The 26,062-nt window shown below is 43.6% G+C and overlaps 1 protein-coding gene across 3 annotated transcripts; it reads right to left on the bottom strand.

Moving 5' to 3' along the window:
• Positions 1-4,918: 4,918 nt before the first annotated feature.
• Positions 4,919-24,563, bottom strand: pcdh12 (protocadherin 12). Of its 3 annotated transcripts, none has more exons than XM_030740069.1 (6): positions 24,495-24,563; positions 21,291-24,242; positions 15,593-15,681; positions 10,846-10,997; positions 7,059-7,223; positions 4,919-6,792 (listed from the first exon to the last, which is right to left on the bottom strand). In XM_030740069.1, exons 2-6 carry the CDS (start codon positions 24,138-24,140, stop codon positions 6,542-6,544), a joined length of 3,507 nt encoding a protein of 1,168 aa, XP_030595929.1. In that variant the 5' UTR covers positions 24,141-24,242; positions 24,495-24,563; the 3' UTR covers positions 4,919-6,541. The 3 variants fall into 3 exon arrangements, with proteins under 3 accessions (XP_030595929.1, XP_030595926.1, XP_030595928.1); XM_030740066.1 differs by having other exon boundaries at positions 15,593-15,684; XM_030740068.1 differs by having other exon boundaries at positions 15,593-15,684; positions 24,461-24,561.
• Positions 24,564-26,062: the final 1,499 nt, after the last annotated feature.

The raw sequence follows: 26,062 nt of genomic DNA on the forward strand, positions 1-26,062 counted from the left end.
TTTTTTTTTTTGTTTTTTTTTTTCTTCTTCCACCTTCCTGGTCTTACCCCCCCCCCCCCCCCCCCCCCCACACACACACACACACACACACACACACACACACACACACGTAGGGTGTAGGGTTGAGAGGCTGCGTGCAGAGTCACGCGGCCACTTGCCTCTCCTTTTTAATTGCACTATAGACATTATAATTCACAACACATGCACACATACTACATGATACATATAGGACCTTTGGGGCAGGCATGTTACATAGAGGTCGATGAGGGGCGGCCGCTGAGGTGGCCCCATTCAGATCCTCATTTCTGTCTGTCCCCAAATTTTATTTGCATTTTAGACATGGAGGGTTTTTTGGGGGGGCAGTGTGGGCGAGCACTGACGTCCAGCAGTTGGTGCTTGTGGCACAACTGCCCCCTCAATTTTAACTGCACCCTATACACCTCATTCATTCACAACATAAACACATACACTTATAAGTTGGGTGGGGGGAGGGGGGGTGGGCCATCTCACACCCCGATTTCTTATGCCTCACCCGGGGTCGGGGTCGGGTGGTTCCTTGGGGACCGGGCTGGCGGCGTCTTGGGGTCACTGTTGGCCCTGGGGTGGTTTCCGCTCCCATCTTCAGAGAGTGGGTAGCTATGGATGAATGTGTGTCTTTGTATTTGTCACAGTCTTCGTGAGTATGGGTGGGCGAGTTAATATGGTGTATCTATGTTTATATGTGTGTGGGTGAGTGTGTTTGTGCATAAATGTGTACACGGGTGTGCTTGCCGGTGTGCGTGTGGTTGTATGTTTGGCTGGACCTGGGTCTGGGCCTGTGCCTTGCCTCCTGGCCGCTCCTTGCTGGTTGCCTCTCCCCCCTGCCCCCCTGGGGTGTGGGTACCTCCTGGTTCCTGGGTGGGGCCGGATGTTCTGATGTGGGTGGTGACCTGCTCCCCTGGGGGCTGCGGCGCGGGGCTGCGTTGGCTTCTTCAGCGTGGGGGGGGGGCCCTGTGGGGGCTCGGGCGGCCCTCGGGGGCCCTGGGGCCCTGCTGCCGGCCGTGCAGGGGGCTGGCCGCTGAGGGGGGCTGGCTTCTCGTTGCCTCGGACCCTTGCTCCTTGGCTGCTGGGACTCCATCTGAGACCTCCCTCCCCCGTCTGCTGGGAGGGGTGTACGGTTGTCTTTGGAATGAGTGGCCGCGGGTCTTCGTAGGTCTTGATGGGCTGCTGGTGGCCTGGACTTCCTGGGATTCTCTTTGCCTGCCTCTAGGTTCTGATGGGCGGGGCTGCGGCTTTCTGCCTCCATTGGTAAGTACATTTCATGACACAAACACATGCACCCACATAATAACACAAAATGGTTGGTTTGTATAACTATTCTTCTTTTATTTTTATTTATTTATTTATTCTTTTCCCCACACAATCTTTAATTTTGCAGATATTGTCAATATCTTAAGTTTAACAAGTGGCTAACTATTTGGTTTACTTACATGCACTCTTTCCTGTTTCTTTTTTCTATTTTTCTCTCCTTTTTTTTCCCTTTCTTCTTCTTCCTCTTTCCCTTTCTCTTTTCTTTCTTTTCTCTTTTCTATTTCTTAAGCCTGTCATTTCTGGCACAATTTGATAAATAGCATGTTAAAAATAATTCAAATAAAATAAAGGATTACACAGTAACAAGAGGAGCCTATAGAGAACCTATAGAGCTCATCTTGAAATAGCAAATATGTTTGGCACAACAACGCATTCAGATCACAGTTCTGTTTGCAAGATCTGCCAGACATGACAGGCTAAAAAAAAAAAAAAAAAAAAAAAAAAAAAGAAAGTAAATTCTGGTATAATAAGTTAATTATTATGTGATAAAATATAGAAACACATCAACAGACTTGCACAAGTCCTCTTTTGGCAAATGCGTCAAAACCATGAGTCAAGTGCAAAAACTACCCTGCAGTCAATCAGTCTCTGAGTTGTTTTACTTTCAGTGAGTGGTTTTAGTGTCATTTCCCCCCAGGAATTGTGCGGTCTATAATTTATTCACAATAGCAGTTACAATATTCACACTGAAGCTGCAGTCTCAGATGGTCATTGAGAAGCTGCAGAAGAAAATAACCTCCTTTTAGGATTATACCTTATGTTTTTATTGTTTACCTCGTGTGAACCAGATGGCTTTTAAAGGAGGGGAAATGTCTTTCCATCATGGCTTGTTGGTGAGTTTCGCAGGCTGGTCCTGGGTTCAAAGTCAGTAAAGTTTATTTTTCACAGACAGCAGTCACAAAGCACTGTGCATGTTAAATAACATGAAGAGTAAAGTTTCATAGGCCCCTTCAATGTGAAGTCTGCATGTTCTTCCCAAGCTTGTGTGGGAGCTCTGGTGTCTCCGGCTTCCAGCGTGCTCCTGTAAAGCAGAATGCATCCAAACTGTCAGGTTCAGGTCTATGCAGTCCTCGATGGCAACCGGATGGTGTAGTCATCATTTGCAACTGAGGGTGGAATTACATGAGTAAAGGAAAGGCCACCTACAAGGACATCAGCACTGATGCTTCCCTACTGCAAACATGGTCACTGATGTCACATGGCTGTTTGGCTTGTTTAGGGATTATGCAAGTTATATATACCTCCTGGGCACCTCCTTGGTGAGGTGTTCCAGGCATGTCCTCCTGGGAGGAGGCCCCGGGGCAGACCCAGGACACGCTGGAGAGATTATATCTCTCAGCTGGCTTGGGAATGTCTTGGGGTCCCCCCCGGGTGAGCTGGAGGAGGTGGCTGGGGAGAGGGAGATCTGGGCCTCTCTGCTTAGGTTGCTGCCCCCGCAACCCGGCCCCAGACGAGCGGAAGAAAATGGATGGATGGTTTATGACTGAATCTGTCATGGCCGGGGAGGAAACGGACGAGGAAGGACTCACATGAAGGACTCCAGAAGCAAACATAACTAAAAAGGGGATTTATTTCAACGGGGAAACACAAATACAAAAACCTTGGAAGGGAGGCACAGGGAGACGAAGGGCAGGCACAGGGAACACAGGAACATGCGGGCACAAAACATCAACGACGCGACAGAGAACAAATGAAAACTGAGGGCTTAAATACACAATGGGTAATCAGGGCAAGAGGAAACAGCAGGGAACAACAGGTGAGGCAAATGAAACTAATTACACAGGGGAAGCAAAGCTAAACACAAAGCACAAGGAAATCACATTGGCAAAATAAAACAGGAAGTGATAAACCAAGGAACACGCAGACAAGTCACAACACTGGGAACATGACAAACATACAGGGAGGACAAACTCAGGAAATAAGTTAACACAAAACGCTGGGCCAACGGCCCAGGACATGACAGAAACATTAATTGTCTGCAGTTAATTTACTGTCACTCAATTAAATTTTATTTTATTTTTATAGTAACAGTCACCTCAGAGTGCTTTAAAGACCCTACAATAATGCAGAGAAAGCCCAACAATCAGATGATAGTTGGAAGGAAAAATTCCTTTTTAACAGGAAGAACCTCCAGCAGAACCAGGCTCGGGGGGGTGAGGGGAGGATGTGCTCCACATCTCTGAAACAAACTCCAAATAAATCAGGACTCTTATGTTTGCTGTTAGTTCAATTTGGGACCATTGATTATCTCACTGCATTATAACTGTTTATTGACAGAATGATCTATTTCAGCTTATTTTTTTAGACTTGCTCATTGCTGTTGCAAGGTCCTGGCTTGACTGCATGATACTGTAGTGTAATTGTCTGAAGGCTGGACGATAGCAGGGAATGTGGAGAACTTTCCCCATCAGTGTGTTAGTTTAATAACAGGATTGTGCTGAAGCAGTCGTTCAGTCTGTTTTGGTTGACCCTCCTTATCTCAGAGCAGGTGCTTCCACCTGCCCCACTTGCCCACTAATTGCATCAGCTGAATCCTCCTCCCTCGCGCGCAGGTGCTTCACTTTTTTTGCTGGCCCAGTAAATATACCATCGGCCCTCCATCCATTCGCAGCTAACTGTCCTCGTGCAGAGGGAACTTTACTTTGTTAACTACACGCTTAAATAAAACATCATTATATCCCTCAGCTCTGTCAAACAATATATGGGCAATATTTATCTTAATTATATTCATGTTTAATGATTAATGAGCACGTAATCAGTGTTATAGCTAATGTTAGAACTTTGGTTAAACTTTGCAGAGCATGTGCGTTGCACACATTGATCTGGATGAGTGTGCATACAGGGGAACTTTCAGTCTGAAAGTGTTTTGCAGCAGGTGTTGCTTCTGTCAGCAGTGATGTTTCCCTCCTTATTAAAAGGCGGTACAGACCAGGAAATTGCTGGTATGTGTGCAGCACTTACCTGGACAACATAACAGGTTCTTCAGTGGACTGCTGTTTTGCTTTGTCAGGGCTGAACGTGTGATGAGTAACTGTTGTCTCTGTTCCTACACAACCTCCTTCATCTTTATCTGGTGTCCTCTCGCTCCTGATCACTCACCTTTCTTACATCACTGGTCTGACCTTTAATTTATTTTTATGAAAATTGCTTAAATCACTTCTGCTGCTTTCAGCAGGTGGCGCTGGTTCTCATGTTTTGCATGAAGCCTTTTTTGTTGTTTTTAACTGTGACAGTGTAACTGTGTATTTTAACCTCCAGAGGGCGCTCTGCACAAAGAAAACACCTTCACAATCAAACTCCTTACAACTGCTGTGCGGTGCCTTTAGTGCGCATCATTAATCTGCATCATTCTGAACTGAGCCAGAAAATAATCTTAAATAATGCATGAAGACTAAGATGAAAAAGGCGAGTCTGCATAACGGGAGCAGATGTTTAAACATCTGGATGAGTGTAAATGATTGTTCACAGAAGCAAATTGGAAATATACAAAGAGCATTAAATGTTTACCAGTGATGTTCAGGACTGCACATGCAGGTTATGGTCCTACACTTGAACAATGATCCGTAAGTTTAAACATGATGCACATTTTATTGAAAAAGTTACAAAAGAAATCATGTTACAAAAACTATATACACAGTGCTGTTCAATAAATGGAGAAAATCTGCTACAAGGGAGAAAACTTTTAGAAGAAAATTACAGCAATAACTTAAACCACTGGAGGAGTTTGCTGCTTTACGTTCATTCAGTCTGAGCAACATTTTCGTCTACATTCAGCTTGTTGTTTCGTTCATTCTTGAGGAAAAACAAGAGGACAAAGCAACATTTCCTCCTGGCCACAGGCTCACTCTCTGCCAGACAAACCCTGAACAACAGTGGGGTTTATTACATCCTGGCAGGTCCAGATCATCGCTCTCTGTTCCTGGCTGTGTCCGAGTTCGGAACAATGGAGATGCTGCAGACTTTCAGCGCTTTTACGCACTAGAAAAAGAATCATCCAAAGTTTCCAGGTCCACTTTGGCTCAGTTTTCCCTGCACATTTTTTTAAAGCATGACTTGAAGCGATTGTATCACGATGCACTGAAGAATTTTAAACATCGAGTAGCACCAGTTTAACAAAATCTGTATACATGAACTGAACTGATGGTCACATCTTCAGCCTCTCTGTCGAAACACTGATTAAAAGCAGGAGGTTCACATTTCAGCTTAAAAAAACTGCATTTAGAATACTTTAATTGATCAACATGATGTGTCCAATACTGCAGCCTGTAGAGGATGAAGACAAAACTAATGACTCTGACAAAACATAAAGTTCAGAATACACATGAATTATCAGGAGGACTGAGGCAAAGCTGTAGCCATATATGAACCCAGACTGAAGAGGCTGTGTCTTCCTGCTCCTGATGTCTACAGTTTTTGGTTGTGTTTAGCATCAGAGAGGTAGTTTATTTCCTGAGTTTCCTTGCATTGTTTTTTTTTTTTCCTTTGACATCCTGGCAGCTCAAAATCATGTTGAGCAGAACTGGGAACTCAAATTACTGAGATTGTCCCATTACACAGTGATTTCATTGTAGTGTCTTTTTTTTCCTTCAGTCTAGATAGAATATGTAATTTTTATTTCATATAATTTCTTGGGTTTCTGACTCTGGATATGCAAAGAGGGTAAATGCAATTCTTCAAACATGCTCACAGGATACATGTATTCTACTCTGCAGTGTTTCTGATTCATGTGGTGTTTGTGGTGCTGTCTTCAGTTTGCTTTGCAAAATTACTGAGCTCATTTCCAGCCAGTGTGAGTTGGTTCAGTACACAAACTATGCAAGCAGTGGAAAGGAGAGGTGCTGCTGGCTGAGGTGAGTGTGAGGGCAGTGGCAGAGGTTGAAAGAAGGTTTAAAGGAGGTTTCAAATGTTATGTATGTTAATGAAATGCTGCTGTCACTGTGGACCATTTGAGCACATCTTCAGACCTTCAGTCTGGACCGAACATGACATGAAAGTGATATTCATTTTTTCAGCTCTGACTCTAAAACAGTGCATCCACTGTGGTCTTATTTACAGTCGCAGATGCCTGAATTATGTTTCTGTGATTGAATGCCTCTAAAATCCTAAGATTCTCCTCGAAAACAGACACCTGGAAAACATGATCTGTTACTCAGTTCTCAGTGTTTTCCCGTGTTCAGTCAACGGATGTTGCTCATTGGCTGAGTCCCAAGGGTGCAGGTGGGCCCGATCTCTTCTCAGCACATGTAGAGTTTTTTGGTGCATTGCCAGCAGCACCACCATCCAGGCCCAGAGAGCGACGGTACGCCGCTGACAGTCGGTACAGGACATCGGGCCGAGGGCCGGGGTGGGCGTCGGCCTTCTGCGTCATCAGCATCTCAAACAGTGTGCTGACTTCAGACAGCAGAGCTCCGCCCAGTGAGCCATCCTTCTCTGGAGTTTTACCTGAGGAGAACACGGAGAACGCCAGGAGGGGTCACTCTGCTACTATTTCTGGTGCCAGAAACTTACAACTCCTATGATGCATTTATCTCAGATTTTCAAAGTTTTACTGGGTCCACATTATCTTCACTAACAATCTATTATTATCTATTCATTTTAAGAAGAAGGTTATACTTGGAAGTGGGCAAATTTGAAAAACAAAAATATGATTACATGTAAGTAAAAAAACGAAAGGACTTCAGTTTGAACTCTCAGCTTTTTGTGTTTACCAAAAGTGGAGAAAGATGAGGAGTCCAAACCGTCCCGAGGAAGGGTCTCACTTTCAGGGGATGGAGGACCGTTGGGGACAAAGACGTTGTCATGGTAATCGCTGGTGAGTGGGAGGGAGAGTCTGGCCATCCAGGCAGGGTCACTGACCTCTGAGAAAACATCATCTGCAGAAAGAACCACCACAGATGTTTGAATATTTTCAGCAGTAGAGTTTTTAGACCAAGTTTCCCCTCGCTGTTTACGGATGAGTGATGCACGAGAACGAGGCAGAAAAAAAGAAGGAAACGACACCATGGATTTATCTAGCGGCTATAAACAGATTTTTTTTTCCTCTGTCAGTTGCATCCTGCATGCTTGGACTGTATGCCAAATATCACGTCCACGTTCCTCCCGATCCTGCTCGCTGCCTGCAGGCTGACAGGCGAGTCGCTGTCAGAGGCGTAAATGTCGGGTGTGTCTGTGAGTTCTAAACTCAGTTTGTGCGTTTTCACTCAAACAGTCGAGATGATTACACGTCTCACTTTATTTACTCATTTACTGTAAATATGCTGCCTGCTGTGCAGAATTTAAAGGGATAAAACACAGAGATATTCCCATTTTCCTGTTCCTCACAGCATCCTGTTGATGTCGTGTTCTTCCTGGTTCTGTTTTTGTTGGTGTAAAAACTTGATTTCCCGACGGAGCTGTTAAAGTTTGGATTGATCTAATTTAAGGTAAAACGACCTTTACGGCATGTAGCAGGATCAGTTCAGGTATGAGCAGGACTGTATAACAGTCAGCAGTGTGACAGCATGAGCACCCGTTTATATTCTCATTAACAGCAGGCATCAGTGGGCATATGGAGACTGTGAGACCTGCTATAGCAGGCTGCTTGTTTTTGCCTTTCCCAGGAGATGCTCACACATTATCATTTTAAAGAAGCTTTAATAATATTTTGGCATCACAACCTTATTGGTTATACCTGTCTTTTTTATTATTACTCTTATTATTTATTTTGTTTGTTTGAAATTTGTTGATTAAACATGCTTTCAAGTCAAGATTAAGGATTTGATATTATCAGTTATTTGATTTGATTTGTTAAAACCATTCAGTTAGTAAAAGTCGTGAATTTTCCAGATGTTGGATAATGAGTTGCTGAGCTAACCATTCAGTACCAGCATACATGTACATACATCTGCAAAGCTGCCTGCAGCCCTCAGAGCTGCATGTCATGGAGGAAAAAGTACAAACTCTGAGACTCGACTCAGACTCATCAGCCTGCAGAGGAGCTGCAGTCTCTTTCATCTAACCATGACCAGATGGGGGATTAAATGCACCAGTACAAACACACACACACACACATTGGTCCAGACCACCCCCAAAATATACCCCCTTTAAACCACCCACCCACCATCCACCCCTTTTCCTCTCTTTGTTTTAGCAGTACACACTACAGATCATCCGAGCACAAAATCCTCTTTCAATTTTGTGAAGTTTCAGAAGATCCTTCAGAAAGTTTATCCAAGTGTTTAACCTGTAACTTGAATCCAATTTTATTTTAGTCTGAGATCTTCTTGAAGATATCTTTGTGAAACAGAAACAATCCAGCAGCAGAAGCAACAAGCAGCACGCAGATCCTTACTGCCGGAGTCTGTTTTAGGATTTCTGGTTAAGAGCGTAATTCTGAGGTCAGGAAAAATGAACGGAGGAGGTGGTTAAGCAAATCAATTTGACATTCACACCAGAGACGTGCACATCCCAGATTTTCATTTGTTTTTTTTAATTATATATGTTGTGAATTAAAAATGCGTTACTCTCTTAGTGTTAGGCATTAAAACCACTTTGTGTTTGTTACAGTTGCTTCTTCTTTTGAAGCTCAGTACACTGCTGCATGTCACAAAAAATGCACCAATTTGTGTTCATGAACGCAAACCAAAGAACACTTTTTCACAACTATTTTGTGTTTTGCTGTGAGACTGGTCTGGATCAACTCACTGGTATTTGTGACAAAAGCTGGCAGCGATGCAAGAGCAGAGTGTGGTGAAATCCACGAACTCATAAACACCAAATACAAAGAAAAATAGCCGAGGGCAACGCAGTGATTCTGACACAGAGAAAACAGAGCAAATTCACGAGGGAGCAGGTGGAGAAACCAATCACAAGGGCGGGAAGCAAACCAGTGCCCAGGCTCATTAGTCATTATATCCTCTTTATTTATAATGACCAGAATGTGGTTTTAACCCAAAAACAGGGAAGCCTAAAGGAACTGAAGGAAACCAGTGTTTAATATCATCTGGGGGACGATGAATGTGTGCAGTATGGCACATATCAAGCTTTGGATAAACACACAATATTATGGAAAAAGATATAGACTCTGGTTCTCATTAGGTTTCTTACACTAAGAAAATGTCTTTCCATTTCATACATGTTTTCCTCTCAAAGTTGTTTGCAACATTAATAAAGTTTCTTTAAAATAAAAAAACAAGCACACAGAAGCAGTAGAGGAACATGTGCAACTATTTTGAAAACCTCTGACACATCTAGCATAAGCACAACCAATAAATACAAATTAAAAGACAAACAACACAGCTACTCTCCCCTCAAGACCCATAATATCATCCTCAGGTATGAGCACAGGGACATTTATTTATGTGTGTGAATCATAAAGCTACAGGTCAGGGAAATAAGAAGCACAAAGAGGAATGTGTTGCCCCGCAGCTTTCTTCAGATCCTGAGCACACTACGGTGTCTGCACCACGGTGTGACTTACAGTGATGAAGGAGCCTGCGGGCTGGAAGGTGAGTCAAGCACCACACATAACTCAACAAACTCCCACTCACTCTTTTGTTTCTCTCTCTCTCTCTCATCCTGTCATAAAGTGACGCTCGCTCTTCCATCATCAGGCGGTAAACCCCTCCGCTCGCCTCCAGGCCGTGACCCCCACAATGCCAGGAAGAAACTGTTTAACACACCTACTGTACACACTCAGACACTGGTGTTGGCTTTCATACTGCTGAGGAATTCCCAGCTATAAGATGTTAGATACCATGACTACATTTCCCAAACTGCTTCTGTGCTCTATGAAATAAACGAATGTAACCATACAGTTTGTTTACGGGGGGGGGGGGGGGGGGGGGGGGCAAAGGTTTCTCCATGGCAGAAGAATGCAAAGCAGTTTATCAGCAATTCAATCTCCTAATACTGCAGCTGCACTAAGAAACTCAGATGAGTGGAGTGTGTGGGTGGATGTGGATGTAACTTGCCACTGTGTTATTTCCTGCTTTCATCCTGTTTTCTACAATTGTCTTTGACTGTTTATTGTAACTGATCAGTCTGGATGTTCTGCAGGCTTGAAGTTCGGCTGCTTTTGTCCAGACAAATCAAAGAGTTTCACCAGGACACCAGTTTAGTTTCTGCAGATCTTAAAATAGAGTAACCAAACAGTGGAGACCACGCTGGAGTTTAAAACAAAGAAAACAAACAGACATCAAATATGCATATTTTGATTTTATGGACATCTACATGAAACGATGTCAAGCTGGACAAAAGTTCCAAAGTTCAGTTGGTAACAGCGGTCGCCAAGTGCTCACTTATAAGTGCTCACTTATAAGGGGGTCGGTCTGATTGTTGGGTTTTCTCTGTATTATTGCAGGCTCTTTATCTTACAGTATAAAGCACCTTGAGGAGACTGATTTGGTGCTACATAAATAAAACTGAACCAACGACCTGCTCAGCTTTCCAGAAATGATTGCTATCCTCCAGCATTCATCCATCCATTCATTCATTCAGCCTCCACCAGGTGCCTACCAGGGTTGTTGAGGAGGTTGTTGAGTCCCTCCTCCAGCTGTGGGTCTATAGGTGAGTCTCTTCCAGGTTCCCAGTCTACATCTCCAGCCTCGCTCTCACCGTGTCCACTGTCTTTGGTGCTCTGCCAGTCAGAACAGTCCTGACCTCCATATCTGCAGACAAACATGAGTAAGACCCTGATGCACAAACTCTCCACTCATTTACCTATTTAACCTTTGTCTTTTTGAACAGACAGCTTCAGGTCAAAAAGTTCTTCATAGACTGCTTCCATCTGGATGTCCTGACTATTAACTAAAGAGATTTTTTCTACTTAAAACTGCAACAGGGTCATTCAGTTCATACACAGTTAAAACACAGTAATAGAGGCTCCACGCTGACTTAAGAACAGAATCTGCCTGATTTATCTTTTCTTTGGTTGTTTTGGTTATTTATAACATTTAATTTTTTTTAATGCTAAATAAGAGCCAGGACTTGAGATATAAACAAATTTAAATAAAGGTCTGTTCCCCATTGGTGAGAAATGAGAATTGCTGCTATAGGCAGGAGCAAAGCCATTCAAGGTTTAACAAACAGCAAAATCAATTCTCAAACTCAGTAAAAGGCAAAAAAAATTAAATGAAGACTTTGAAAACACATCAGATCTCAATGGGAAAAAAAATTCATGCTAATATCTACACTGATATGGATGGGTAATGTGTTAGGAATGAAAGGATGCCACACATTTGATGAAAATGAAAACAATCAAACTACAGAGGCTGAATTCAAAGACACCCTGAAAATTAAAGTGAAAAAAATGATGCAGCAGCTGGAACATTTTCCCAAAATTTCATCGCAGCAATTCAAAATAGTCCTCAGTAGTTTGTGTGGCCCCCACATGCTTGTATGCATGCCTGACAACATTGGGACTCCTAATAAGATGATGGATGGTGTCCTGGAGGATCTCCTCCCAGATCTGAACCAGGGCATTACTGAGCTCCTGGACAGTCTGATGGACTGAAATATAACGTCCCACGGGTGTTCTACTGGATTTAGGTCACTTGAGCGTGGGGGCCAGTCAGTGGTATCAATTCCTTCATCCTCTGGGATCTGCCTGCATACTCTCGACACATGAAGCCGAGCATTGTTGAACCCAGGACCCACTGCACCAGCGTAGGTTCTGACAGTGGGTCCAAGGATTTCACCCTGATGGCAGCCAGGGTGCCGCTGCCTCAGTGACGTGCAGTCAGGGGAGGCAGGTGAGACAGTGCCTCACCTGTCATTATGACAAGTAAAATACCAACAATGATAAGAGAAAATACATTTGACCACTTGACTGTTCTATAAAACTGTTTTCTCAATTATTTCAACACTTTAACGGTCATGGAAGAAATGGGGGGGTGAGGCAGTGCAGTGCTGCGGCTCACCTCTGGAGGCGCTGTGTCACATACAATAAATGAAGCAGGCGCTTGGCGCATGCCCATTGCTGTCTCTCAATATGCATGTTTGATTACACATGTGCTACACATGCTGATGTCTGTCTGATATACTGAATGAATGTGTGTGACATGTTTATTCTTTATCGGCCAGCACATATGTGAACATCCGACTCCAGACAAGTCAGTACCTCACTCTACCTAGCCTGTAGAGGTCGGTGCCTCCCCAGATCATCACTGACCCACCAAACCAGTCATGCTGAACGATGTTACTCTCATCTGTGAAAAGCACAGGGCACCAGTGGTGGACCTGCCCATTCTGAAGTGAATGTTGTGAATGTCAGAGTTGTGTCAGAAGCAGAAATCAGAAATCTTGAGAAAAAAAAATAGAAAACTTTGAAGATATGGAGCCCAGATTTGTCACAGATTCTGTTCATATGCAAAAAAGGGTGGAGTGTCCTCTCCGGCTCAGGAATGAGGTTCTGCCCCAGGTGGAGGAGTATCTCGGGGTCTTGTTCATGAGTGACGGGAGAAGGAAACAGGAGATCGACAGATGGATCGAGGCTGCGGCGATGCGGATGCTGCACTGGTCTGTGGTGGTGAAGAGGGAGCTGTCAATTTACCGGTCGATCTACGTTCCTACCCTCACCTATGGTAATGAGCTTTGGGTAGTGACTGAAAGAATGAGATCGCGAATACAAGCAGCAGAAATGAACTTCCTCGGAAGGGTGGCTGGCCTCTCCCTTAGAGATAGGGTGAAAGGTGCAGCCATTTGCGACGGGTTCAGAGTACAGCCGCTGCTCCTCCACATCGAGAGGAGCCAGTTAAGGTGGTTCGGGCATCTGACCGGGCACCTCTTGGGTGAGGTGTTCTGGGCATGTCCTACTGGGAGGAGGCCCCGGGCAGACCCAGGACACGCTGGAGAGATTAGATCTCTCAGCTGGTTTGGGAACACCTTGTGGTCCCTCCGGATGAGCTGCTGGAGTTGCTGGGGAGAGGGAGGTCTGGGCTTCTCTGGTTAGGCTGCTGCCCCCGCGACCCGGCCCCGGGTAAGTGGAAGAAAATGGATGGATATGGAGCTCAAAAATAGTTTGGACTATAAGCGCCACGACATATAATCATCAAGTCATTAAATTGTGGCCATACATCTTTTAAAGCTTAACAAATATTCACTACCTTTTCAGTGTATCTTTAGGTGATGCGTTCTGTTTCCATAGAGAGATTTTGACATTTTTTTTTTAATGTATGTAATCCGTTATCATGTGGAACAGTACTGAGAGTTTGATGTGCATTTAAAAAGGTGTTTTCCCCCAAACAGCATGACTCACAGCAGACAGAACTCCAGTGTTAACCTAAAGATATGAAGCAAGAGGTCTGATGCATTAAAGATTTGTAAAAAGGTGATTAAATTCCTGAGGTTTCAGGTGACAAATCCTTTCATAACCACATATGATCACAGCAGCAGGCAGGCTCAGGCAGGAAGCATTGCACAGATAAAGGGGAGCTCACAGAGATGAGTTATTAACTGCCATAAAAGTTTGTGCACAGTACGGTGTGTTCTGTGAGTGTTTTGCGATGAAACAGTGCTCTGTGTGTATCAAGGTGATGTCAGATCTTATCTCAGTGCCACAGTGATGCTGAAGTAGCTGCTTCCTGTCAGAGACTCTGAATCACTCAGATAGAGCTGCTGCAACCTGCTTTGGCGCACACGCCGCGGGGTTATGAGACACACATCCTGTGACAGTCACTTTGTGTCCTGTTTTTCTGTTGCTGTTATTTCAGTCACAGCGGGTCAGTGGGTCAGAAACACTGAGGAAGACATTTGTCAGCTACAGCTTCAGGCTTTCATGACTTCAAGCAGAAGCTGAACGGTGCAGCGTGACTCTCGCTGTTACAGTTAGGAGCTTTCACTGTGCAAAATAGTCAGGAGCATCTCACACAGCAAAAACTTTGAGAGGCATCTAAACAACACTGAACTGGTTAAAAACTGACAGGGGGAAAAAATCATAAAGGGATGTGTTATAAATGCCCATGAAGGCCCTGGTGGAGTAGTGCTGACATCAAACTGTCCTCAGTGTAGAGATCTACAGCCTCTGGTTTGAAAAGTGGTGCACCAAAGCACAGCTCACTGCTGGGTTTCGCTCATTACGGCCAAAACATGCCTTTAACACAATAACCACGCACGTTTGTGCATGGATCAGACTGGTCAATTATAACAGTTCAGAAAATAAAATATATGTGAGCTCTCAAAATTAGTGGCATCACCCTTACATTTCTCTGTGTGCTGCAATCAGAGAAAGCCTGAACTGGTCAGAGAGCACAGCAGCGATCGCAGTCTGAAAGCAGCAGCCATCTGGCTCTGATTAGAGGAAAGAGAAGGACTGCAGCTACATGAGGATCTTTCCTTCACGATATCAGTCTGTTTTGAAGTCACTATGCACGTAGAGTTCCCACCAGGTGAGCTCCTGTTTGGTGACCCGTGTTAGCGTCCTGCCTCCTGCCCCGTTTTTAGCAACAACAACAAATATTCCAGCATCAGAGGCTGAAATAAAGATATTCTGGGATGTTATCTCTAAGAAGACACAGTGCTGGCATCTTCACAGTGGAGTCACTTCTAATAGAAAACACCGTTTTCTCTGGCTAAACAGCCCACTGATTTTTAATGAAATCCACAAGAGAAAGAGAACGTGTGGGCCTCAACAGTGAAACTGAAAATGGATGAAAGTAAAGAAAATCAGAAAATGATACATAATCTAAAGGTTTCCTGACTTCTTACCATGCTTAGAGTTCGGCAGTATGTTTTATATATATATTCATGTCATCTTAATTAATCTGTCTACTGAAAATCTGACTGAATCTCAGTTTTGGGGGGAAGCACGAGTTCGACTCGTATTTAATGAGCTCCTTGCAGCTCATTTCATTTTTAAAGAAACACTGGCAGAACGGCAGCTGTTTCAGGGTTCAAACTCTTTTTTTTGCAGGTTTTCGATGCGCTCACTGATAAAATGATGACCACAGCAAACATGAATCCTGCCCTCCGTGTGATCTTTGTCACTTTAAAGACTTTATTCTTTTTTGACTCAACATAATATTCACTCAGTTCTTGTTTTAGTTCAAGCTCAGTTAACAGCTGATTAAAGTGATACTGCAGGACTGTTTCACAATGTGAATATGTTTGTGTTTGGAGTAAATTCTTGAAAAGATTTTCAATATAAAACCTGGATTTGCATAAGAACGAAGCAGCTTTCTGGCGTGGCTTGTTTTGTTGTGTCTGTACTTCAGGCAAGGGGGGTGCTGGGGCAAATAGGTGGAAGAAGAGGAGAGGTCAGACTGACCTGCCGTTGCGATGAGAGTATTTGTTTCCGCGGAAGTTTGGTCTGGGCTGCAGCTGACCCTGATGGAGGAGCGAGAGGAGCTGGGAGATCTGCTGCAAGGAGGAAGAGAGGGAGGGAGAGGAGGGATGAAGGTGAGGAAAAACTGTTAGGAAAACATCTCAGTTTATTCAGCTGATGTTAAAAGCATGCCACGGTTCACCTGACAGCAAACCTACTTCACAGTGAGTACTTCCACCTTAAGTCAGCCACTTACCTTTTAATATACACAGGCTACACACATATTCATACAGGGTCAGATGTTTTTAGTGGACTACATAATATTTGTAGGTACTTCTTGGATCAATTAAGTCTCATAAAACCTGTGGGGTTAAAGGCTTGTTTTCAAGAGCAGGGTGTGATTTGGTTTCCACGGGCAGATAAAATATGCTTGGAGGCTCTTTCAGCAGTGTAACAATAATTTCAGCATTTTTAAATCAACACCTCTGAATCACCACCCATCATTTGATGGAATTTGAGGATAATGTTGGGCAAAATTCAGCAGGCCACACCGGTTATTTTGGTTTGCTAAATGGACATTTAGTTGAGCCCTCCCACTCTCTCCATTTTCTTCCTGGATTTGCGTGGGAGGCGGGCAGAGTGAGTGATTGTCTCGAGGGGAGCCACACCTGAAACCACTGAGCTCATTTCTGTGTAAGTGGGTTTTCGTGCATTAATTCTCCTTCTGCAGCAGGCAGAGTTCTGTCGGTTTGGCTTTTGTTCACTTTATATAACTTTATTTCTTGCACACATTTGAACTCATGTGCACTCACAGTAATACTCATATACCTGTTCTACATTTCTTTATAACAACTTTAATTTAATTATATATATTTTTAAATTCACCACATAGTCCCCCTATCTTGTCTGAAGTTGTCTTGTCTCGTTTATACTTTTCTCTTAGCAGCTTTTACTGACTGCAAAGCTAAAATCAGTGCCTAATAACTGATAACAAACGTTTAGGAATTTGGAATTGATTTGAATTCAGTTCAGTTTTATTTATATAGTGCCAAATCACATCAAACAGTCACCTCAAGGTGCTTTATTCTTTATACCCTACAATAATACAGAGAAAACCCAACAGTCAAAACGACCCCCTATGAGCAGCACTTGGTGACAGTGGGAAGGAAAACCTCCCTTTAACAGGAAGAAACCTCCAGCAGAACCAGGCTCAGGGAGGGGGGGTCATCTGCTGAGAGGGGGGAGACAGAGATTAATAATAACTAATGATTAAATGCAGAGTGGAGTATAAACAAAGTAAAAAGAGGTGAATGAAAAGAAACACTTGGGCCCTTTTTCCACTGACCAAGTGGTCGAACTGCAAACTCGGTGCTCGGCCAAAAAACGGGTTCAGCTGCAGCACCGTGAACTAGCTGTTCTGGAACCAAGAACGTGTGACGCAAGCGGCACAAGTGCGTGACTCTGCCATCTCGATGTAAAGTTCTCCACCACTGTTTCACTGCACGGTGTGTATTACATGAGAAAAGCGATGTGATTTTCACAGCTGTGAATTAGGTTGGACTCTAAGACTGAACTTGCTGCTTTGTATCAGTTCATCAGATTAAAGGACGCAAAGTGCGTACTTGTCGTCTTGCTTGTTATCGCTGTCTGTTTCCAGACGAGGATCCGCCCACACTCATACCTAAAGGACGCGCTCGCAAAGCACAGTGGAAACAAAGGCCCATTCTTAAACGGTTTGCCGGTTCATTGAAACCGACACCAGCACTGACACATGGGAACCCCCAGCAGCGTAGGCCTATTGCAGCATAACTAAGGGTGGGTTCAGGGTCACCTGATTTAACAGGGAGCCAATGAAGAGAAGCCAATATGGGAGAAATCTGCTCTCTCTTTCTAGTCCCTGTCAGCCCTGATACTGAACCAGCTCACAGGATCTCCTGCTGACATGTCCACTGTGGAAACAGTCCAGTGAACAATCTCATTACAAAAGAGAAATATTTTGTTTGCAAATCAAATCAATGCGATATACAAATATTCTACAAACTCCAAATTCACTGCATGCCCCATAAAGGTACAAAAACAGGTGCACACAGATCATTTAATAAGTCTTTGTGTCCCCATCAGCAGCAATAAAAGACATTTTTCATTTCAGCTAATCTTAAATAAGGAAGCAAATAAATGTTTTCTTTAGCTTTTCAGAGCTGCAACAGCAGCAGGTCGTGTTTAAAGGGTTACACTGACTTTTCCAGAGACAGAGTTTTATTCTTCAGTAGTTTATAAGAAAATCTGTTGACAGCTGAGGAATTGATAAGAGATCAATTTAATGACCATCTTAAGGTGACTGAGTTTCTCTGATGGTTGAACAAAGAGTGGAGCTGATATCAGCAACACTCAGGTAGAAAATGAATTTCTACTCTTTGTGTTGTTTTTGTGTTAGTGTTACAGTGTGAGAACCGAGCGGCCGAGTCCGTCTCACTGCTCAGAGCATTCTGCTGACAGCTCTGTTATACAGCGGATACACACTGTACACCAGGGAGGAAGCACACACACACAAGGTGAATGTGTATGTGCGTGCATGCTAATTTATTGCTTTGTTTTACCCGTGACATTTGTGTGTTTTTTCACGTGCATGCTGCTGCAGTGACAGGAAATGGCCTCTGCGTAAAAGCCTATTCTTCTCTGGCTGGTTTCCTTCCACGATGGACTCCAAAATATGCACACAGTGCTGTGTGTGTGTGTGTGTGTGTGTGTGTGTGTGTGTGTGTGTGTGTGTGTGTGTGTGTGTCTTGAGGTGGAGGTGAACAGTAAATCCCCCTCCTCTGAGGCAGGCCTCTTCCTCTGTGACCTTGAGGTAGGAGAGAAACATCTGAAGTCCGAGGAGTGCCAACTGGGCCGACTGGGAGGGTTAAGGAAAGGAACTGGGTAGAATTGAAAAAGGCCTCTTCCCATTTCTAATGGGATTCACGTGAGGATGTGGGCCCCGGCCAAGGTCTTTGTTCTCTGTCTGCAGGGCGGTGGCAGCCACTTTGGCCCTCAGTAATGCAGACCTGTTTTAACAGTGCAGCATTTTCACAGCTGAAAGTTAAATTCACCATAACTGCGATGCTCGCAAAGCTTTTCTAAAATATAAACTGACTTTTCTTCTCATCACCACCAACTGGTGCCATCCTGTCTACAAGATCAAATAAGGACCATTTGAATAAAGCTTTTAATTGATTATTTTTTTAATCAAAATTTATTGGAAACCACAAAATTGGACACTTTTTTGTAAGTAACTCCAAATACTGTTAAAGAATTTAAATGAAAAAATTTATAGCCCCTTGTGGTCATGTGAAGCTGGAGAATTTCCACATTACCTCCAACAGTGAGAACCCTGAGTAACATTTAAAGCATTTATAACTAATATTCATTTAAAATTCCAATTATAGGATATTTCTGCACATCACCACAGGTGAGAGGCAGCAGCCTGTTGCAGGGCCAACACAGTGAGACAGACAGCCATTCACACCTATGGGCAATTTATAGCAATCAATTAACCTAACCCCAGTAACTGCATGTCTTTGGACTGTGGGAGGAAACTGGAGTACCCAGAGGAAACCCACATGAACATGGGGAGGCCCAGGCCAAGGTGGATTCAAACCCAGACCTTCTAGATGTGAGGCAGCAGTGCTAACCACCACGCCACCGTGCTGCCTCATTGTTTACCTGTGTTCATCAATTCATCATTCAAGGAAATCAATGAGTCAGTAAGTAAGTTCTAAAAATCCCCTGCATGCTAATCACTCAGCACCAAATAAAGACATAACAGGAAGCAGAGCTGGTGGAGCATTCAGGAGCAAACGAGCCAGATATTTCCTTTTGGGAGATGTAATGAATAAAACCTTAAACTCAGTCATTTGAATGCACTCAAACAGAAATAAACAGTGAACTGGCTGGACTATTTTTCAGGATTAATGTACAGTTGTTGCAAGGATCAAAACACAATAAAATACAGTGTTTATTGATGGGTCATGTGGTTTTAATATCATTTATTTTATATATATATATATATATTAGGGGTGGGACTCGATTAAAAAAATTAATCGAATTAATTACAAGCTTTGTAATTAATTAATCGAAATTAATCGCATTTTAATCGCATTTCAATATTTGACATGAGAAATATTAATTTAAGTTTAGTTGATGAATAAATCAATATACATAAGCTTAAACTTCAAAATGTTGTTTATTTTCCCACCAGTCTACTACACAGACCAACAACTCGCGCACTGAGAAACGTCCCACGGTGCAAAGTGCGATTAAAATGCGTTAAAATTTTTAACACGTTAATTTCCCCGTAATTAATTAATCGAAATTAACGCGTTAAAGTCCCACCCCTAATATATATATATATATATATATATAGCTAAAATGCAGCTTTACATTACAAGGGCATGTGATGTAATTTGATCTCTCTTTTCTTCCTGTGAATTGTATAAAAGAAGCAAAACAATTTCATGAAAGAAATAGTGCAAATATGTTGAAGCGTTTGAATATTCATCTCTGCTGTTTTTAGGCTCCTCTGGCTCGGCTCAGTAAAAGAGTGTGTGTGTGTGTGTGTGTGTGTGTGTGTGTGTGTGTGTGTGTGTGTGTGTGTGTGTGCGTGTGTGTGTGTGTGTGTGTGTGTTTTAAAGCTGTTTGTACATAACAAAGCAGCGTGTCAGAGTAGTGTTACCTTACACTTAGCTTATTTTGGCCAGCCTTAACCCCCATCCCCACCCACCCCGCCACCACCCCCATACACTCCTTTTCAGGCCCCCATCCTGCAGAGCATAAGAGCAGCTCATGCTCTACCCCTCCTCCAGTACGAATTTGATATGTGAGATTCAGTTTAAAAATCTGTCAGAGTTTCTCATGGGGGATTTTTGTCTGTGACACATGAGCACCTGAATTAATGTGCTACTTTTTGGTTTTACAGCGATCCGTCAGCAACTTATACTCCCCTACACTCACACACCTCCACTGACTCCAGCCTTCAGGCTGTCTGAGTAAGTCATCACACAGAAGGCTGAAAACACAAAGACTGCTGGGAAGCTGCTCTGCATATGTGTGCTGGTGTGTTGGTGGTTGGGGGCTTTTAATCTCCACTTTCTAATGGACTTCACTACAGATTAATCCCAAAGCCTCAAAGGGGAATACTTAATTATTGCACCACTAACTGTAAGCACATGTTGAAATAAATGTGGTCACACATTTTAGACCTAAGTAAATGGCATTTAGATGAGAGCCAGCAGCACATTATCCTTAATGTTTGAGCTATTGTAGAGAATGTAAATAAGAACACATTAAAAACTCATCATGCAGATTTAGTGAAATCATTAATGCCACGTAAATGGGTAAACATGTCAATTCAACCTGCAGGAAAGTTATGTTTTGGAACACATGCAACTTAACGAGTTTCAGTCTTGCAGCACAATTTAAACAGTTTTAATGAAACCTATGTTTTTTAGTTGGAGATGCTCTCCACAGCCGGGGCCTTAATTTGTCTTTTTATGCAGGTTTAGATGTGTACATAGGTGAGTGAGGTGATAAACTTGAATAAATACATTTAAGTGACTGAAAGTGTAGATTAATGCCATTAAGAATTACCTTCGAGCTATGAAGTAAACTAATGTCACACAAGATTAAATCATGTTAAATATTATGGATCAAGTAAGACACTCACCTGCACCTCTGGAGACGCTGAGGAAAGCTCGATGGAGTCTCCAAAAGCAGCCATGGAAAGACGGACCAGGTTTCGGAGGATCTGCCGGTGTTCTGCATCACGTGTTCCCTGTCCATCAGAAGTCTTTGGCCTCCTGAGAGTCGTCACAGATGCTGAATATTGTGAAACTGCTTCTTCTCCTTCAGAGTGCTTCTGCCTCTTTAAGGTGCTTGAATGTGAGACCGAAGAAGATGATGAAGTGTTTCTCGATTTTCGAAGAGTCCGGTAGGATGTTGCGGGAGTTGAAGGCAAGGTTCCGTCAAGTTCAATGTTTCCAGGTTTCCTAAGTGTTCTGCTGTGATGGGTGATGGGTTGAGTGGCATCTTCTTCTAGATAGCCCTGGGAATGGAAGCTTGTGTTCGTAACTGATGGCATTAAGCTATAGTGCGTCTCAGTTTGCTGATCCTCTGAGGACAGAGGTGGAGTTAGTGGCTGGGCCTCACTGTCATCCTCAGTGGGGTCATCCTTTCGCCCACGGATTACGGGAATTAGCTGGATGTCAGATTTTCTGATGTTCTTCTGTGGGCGCCGAGGATGGCGGGTGTAAGTTGATTCAGCCTGTCTGCAGTTGTAAGCCCGGTTGTCTCTTTTCTCAGGGCGGCAGAATGTTGTCACCAAAGCGATGGCCAATAGAAGAAGCAGGCATGTAGCACCCAGGCAGATTGCCATCATCATAGTGAAGCTGAGCTGTCCACGGTTTCCAGGTGATGAGTTCTTTAGTTGGTCCATGAGGTTTATGAAATTCACCTCGAGAGTTGCCGTAGTAGCCAGTCGTGGAGTGCCCATGTCAGAAACAGTGATGTCCACCTCAAAGGTTTTTCCGATGAGTTCAGTAGCATTAGTGGTATTAACAAACAGCTGTCCTGTAACGTTATCCAACCAGAAGAGTCCATACGGGTTCCCATCAGTAATGAGGTACTGAAGCTGCTCATTGACTCCTGTGTCCAGGTCTTCTGCCTTTATTGTTGATACGAGGAATCCAAGCCCCTCTCTGTCTGAGCGATTAATTGGCAGAGAGGGGGCTTCCTCTTCTATGGCATTCCCCAGCTCTGTCACAATCTCCCCGTTGTATGCATCAACAGGTACACTGAGAGAAGCTACACCTTTTCTTGGTTTGGGCTCGTTGATGACTGGGAAGTTGTCATTTACGTCTTCTATGTCAATTTGCACCCTGGCTGTGCTTGTGAGTGGTGGATGTCCATGGTCAACAGCTTCCACGATGAAAGAGTAGGTCTGGATTTCCTCATAGTCTAAGGGCTGCTGGACGCTTATGACACCAGTTTTTGGGTGGATTGAGAAAGGCTGTGTTTTAGTTTCCTGAACAATGGAGTAGGACACTTTTCCACTGAGCTCCAGGTCCTCATCATGGGCTTCAACTTTGAGAACTTGGTAGCCTGTTGTGTTGGTCTCCTTGAAGGAAGCCCTGTAGATGGGGGTTGAAAACACCGGAGCATTGTCATTCTCATCCAGAACATAGACAGGCAGGTGTTCAACAAAAGAGAGTGAGGGGTTTCCATAGTCCCGGGCAACGAGCGTGATGTTATACTGCATAACTTTCTCACGATCCAGGAAGCCATTGGTGACAATCATGTAGTCGTTGCCATGCATCTTTTTAAGTTGGAAAGGGCCCGAATCTTGCTGAATGTGTGCGATCACTTCTCCATTTCTTCCTGAATCTGCATCTGAAGCAGTCACCACAGCAAGGAAAGTACCCTCTGGAGCTCCTTCCAGCACTTTTATAACCTCTGAGTTGGCTGGAGTCAAGGTCAAGCATATCCTTGGTGCATTATCATTAATATCTATAAGTTTGACATGCAGTCTGCAGTAAGAGGGGATTGCGTTGGGACCACGATCACTGGCCTGTATGATCACTTCGTAAGAAGACTGAGCCTCGTAATCCAAAGGTACCCTGATACTAACATCTCCAGTTTGTGGATCCACATAGAAGTGTTTTTGAACCTCTGGATGTGTGTGCTTACTAAATGAATACTCAACCTCCCCATTAGCCCCCTGATCTGGATCAGTGGCCTTGAGTTTGATTACTGTTGTCCCAAGGGCTGTGTTCTCAGGTAATGTCACAGTGGGATTGCTGTCCTCAAATGTGGGACTGTTATCATTTGAGTCCTGAATATTAACACGGACTAATGTGCTCCCAGATCTGGGTGGGTTCCCTTTATCCCATGCTACCAGGGTGAGATCAAAAGAGGACTTAATTTCCCTGTCCAATTCTTTGATAACCACCAGCTCTGCCTGTTTTGTTCCACCAGGACCAACTGTCACATCAAGATCAAAGTGTTGGTTGACAGACAGCGAGTAGGTCTGGAGGCCGTTGAGACCCGCATCAGGATCCACCGCCCAGTCCAATGGGATTCGCATTCCAAGGTTAGCAGTTTCCGAGATCTCTACTTCCTGCAAAGTGTTGGGGAAGCTGGGGCTGTGGTCATTTAAGTCCATTACCTTCACATGAACCCGCAGGCAGTTCACAGCACCTCTTTTCCTGTAGAGGACACTGAAGGCCACCTCACACAGGTCAGAGCCCCGGCACAACTCCTCCCTGTCCAGTCGGCCCTGGGTGGAGACAACCCCATCTCGAGTGGTGACAGAAAAAGGAAGGGCTTTTCCCTGCTCCACCACCTGGAAATCCTCCAGGGGGCCGCCTTCGTCCCTCTGCCGCAGGTCATCCGCCAGACAGCTGACCCGGGTTCCCGCTGGCTGCTCCTCCCAAACCTGGTACTGAATAGTTATCGACGAGGAATGGGAGGAGAGAGTCTCAGAGCAAAGACTCATAACCAGAAGCAGAGCCAGCAGCATAATGATAATGATGTGAAGTAATAATTAGCTACTGTTTGAGAAAGTCTGGGTTTTTTCTGAAAGATTGGTTAAACTGACATTTCTAAGAATCCCGGCACAGACCTGTAAAGAAAAAGAAAAGATACTTTAAAATGTAAAATCACCTGAAATCTAAAAACTGTTTTACTTTTAAATTTAAAAAAGAAATCTCTTAGTAAAGTAAAATTAATTTGTGACACTCCTTTACAATTCTTCACAAAACTAACCAAAAAAGTTTAATGTAAAGCAAATACTTAGAAAAAAAAATTCAGCATGGCCAGGATACAATTATAGAAACCTACAATTAAGATATCATCCTCTGTTTTCTTCACTCACTTCCAGTCTCTGTCTGCCTGCTGCCGTCCACCCGTTCAGTTCATCCTCCTCAACTCCTCAAAGTTTTCCTCCAACTGAGAAAGTCTGGAAGTGGGTTTCCACATGCTAGCAGAGCACCAACCAATCCTAAAGCAGGAGGACGGTCATATGTAAATGAGTCCAGACTCAACACAAAAGAAAAGCTCTGCCCGTAACAAGGAAACTCCGCACAACTCTGGAGTGGCTTTAGAGAAATATGACACTGTTTGTCTGTCACTTAACCCACCCATTGGTCTGCATTTCATCACAACCTGCAGTCTGGGCCCTAAAATCACTTGGGAATTTTGTTATATCCCAGTGGGAAGAAAGCTGGCATTAGGATATATACCTGAGCTTCGTCACAGTGATCTATATCTGCTCTTCTGACACGAAAACACAAACACAGATAAGAAGATAAGCCGTCACCATAACACACAGAGTTAATGGCGGCACTTTAACAGCATATTATTATTGTACAATCTGTTAATCCAAAGTTTGTTGTGTGAACACAATGACAGCTTTCCCCTCTTTGAACAGCAGTCTTTGTTTTATGTGCTTGGAAATACGCAACACTGTTTTATTTCCTCCTGGAAAAGCAATCCTGGAAGAGTCCACGGGCTGTGAAGTGAACGCTCAAACTCCAGAAGTCTGTCCTTGATGTGACAAACCCACATTCCAGCCTTCTCCAAAATATAATTACAAAGAGTTTCATCTTCAACCACACGGCCACATGAGGTCAAAACGTTCCCAGCGAGCCATGGCAGACACATTTTGGTCATTCCTTTGCACTTAAAGGTTTGTTTATTCCTCACAGAAGCTGAGAGTTTTGAATCAAAGCTGGTTCACGTTGCTTTAGAGTTTAGTGTGCATCAGAGATTTACTCAAACGGACAATTTACAGCTTCACAAAAGTTTAATGCCCTCTTTTTTTTCCAGATGTTTTGTACATGATTTTAATGAGCTGATACTGATGACAATTAAGGCATATTTTCAAGAATTCCAGAGATTTTAGTCCTTAAATGCAGTTCTTGTTGTTGACCATCAAGAATAATCTTGCATTTTAATGTAATCTGCATTGGAAATCTGCAAAACCCAGAAGCCAAAAGTTTTCCCAACATGTCCTTATTGGTCCTCAGAATATCCTGCAGGCTGACAGAGAATCATGTCGAGTGAGGTTCAAGCATATCGCTTTCCTTTGACTCTGATGGAGGAGGACTGTCTGACGCCCAGAGCCATCAGCGCTGTCACCCACCAGTGAGAGACTGGGATGAAGATGAATGACTAATGAAATAAAAGAAATGCAAGGCGCTACTGACAGCGCTGAGAGTTCAGTAACTAAATATATAAAATATAATGTACAGGACTCATTGTCACACACCAGACCCACCTATTAGTTTGCTTGGCTCAGGAAATGAAAGCAAAGCACAAAGCAAAGCTGAATTTTCCTAATGAAGCGGTGAATAAAGTGAAAAAGTAAAACATGCAATTAGCTGAAAGATCCAATAACACAGCACAGCACAACACAGCAGTGAATCTGCTACAGGGTGCATT

The sequence above is a fragment of the Archocentrus centrarchus genome, chromosome 10 (assembly GCF_007364275.1).
Source record: "Archocentrus centrarchus isolate MPI-CPG fArcCen1 chromosome 10, fArcCen1, whole genome shotgun sequence".
NCBI lineage: Eukaryota > Metazoa > Chordata > Actinopteri > Cichliformes > Cichlidae > Archocentrus > Archocentrus centrarchus.

Excerpts from the sequence above, each read along its gene's own strand:
- pcdh12 (XM_030740066.1), bottom strand. The coding sequence starts at position 24,140 with ATGCTGCTGGCTCTGCTTCTGGTTATGAGTCTTTGCTCTGAGACTCTC. Across the intron at positions 15,685-21,290 it reads CAGCGTCTCCAGAGGTGCAG|CAGATCTCCCAGCTCCTCTC; the intron begins GTGAGTGTCTTA and ends TCCTCCTTGCAG. Across the intron at positions 10,998-15,592 it reads TACTCTCATCGCAACGGCAG|ATATGGAGGTCAGGACTGTT; the intron begins GTCAGTCTGACC and ends GTTTGTCTGCAG.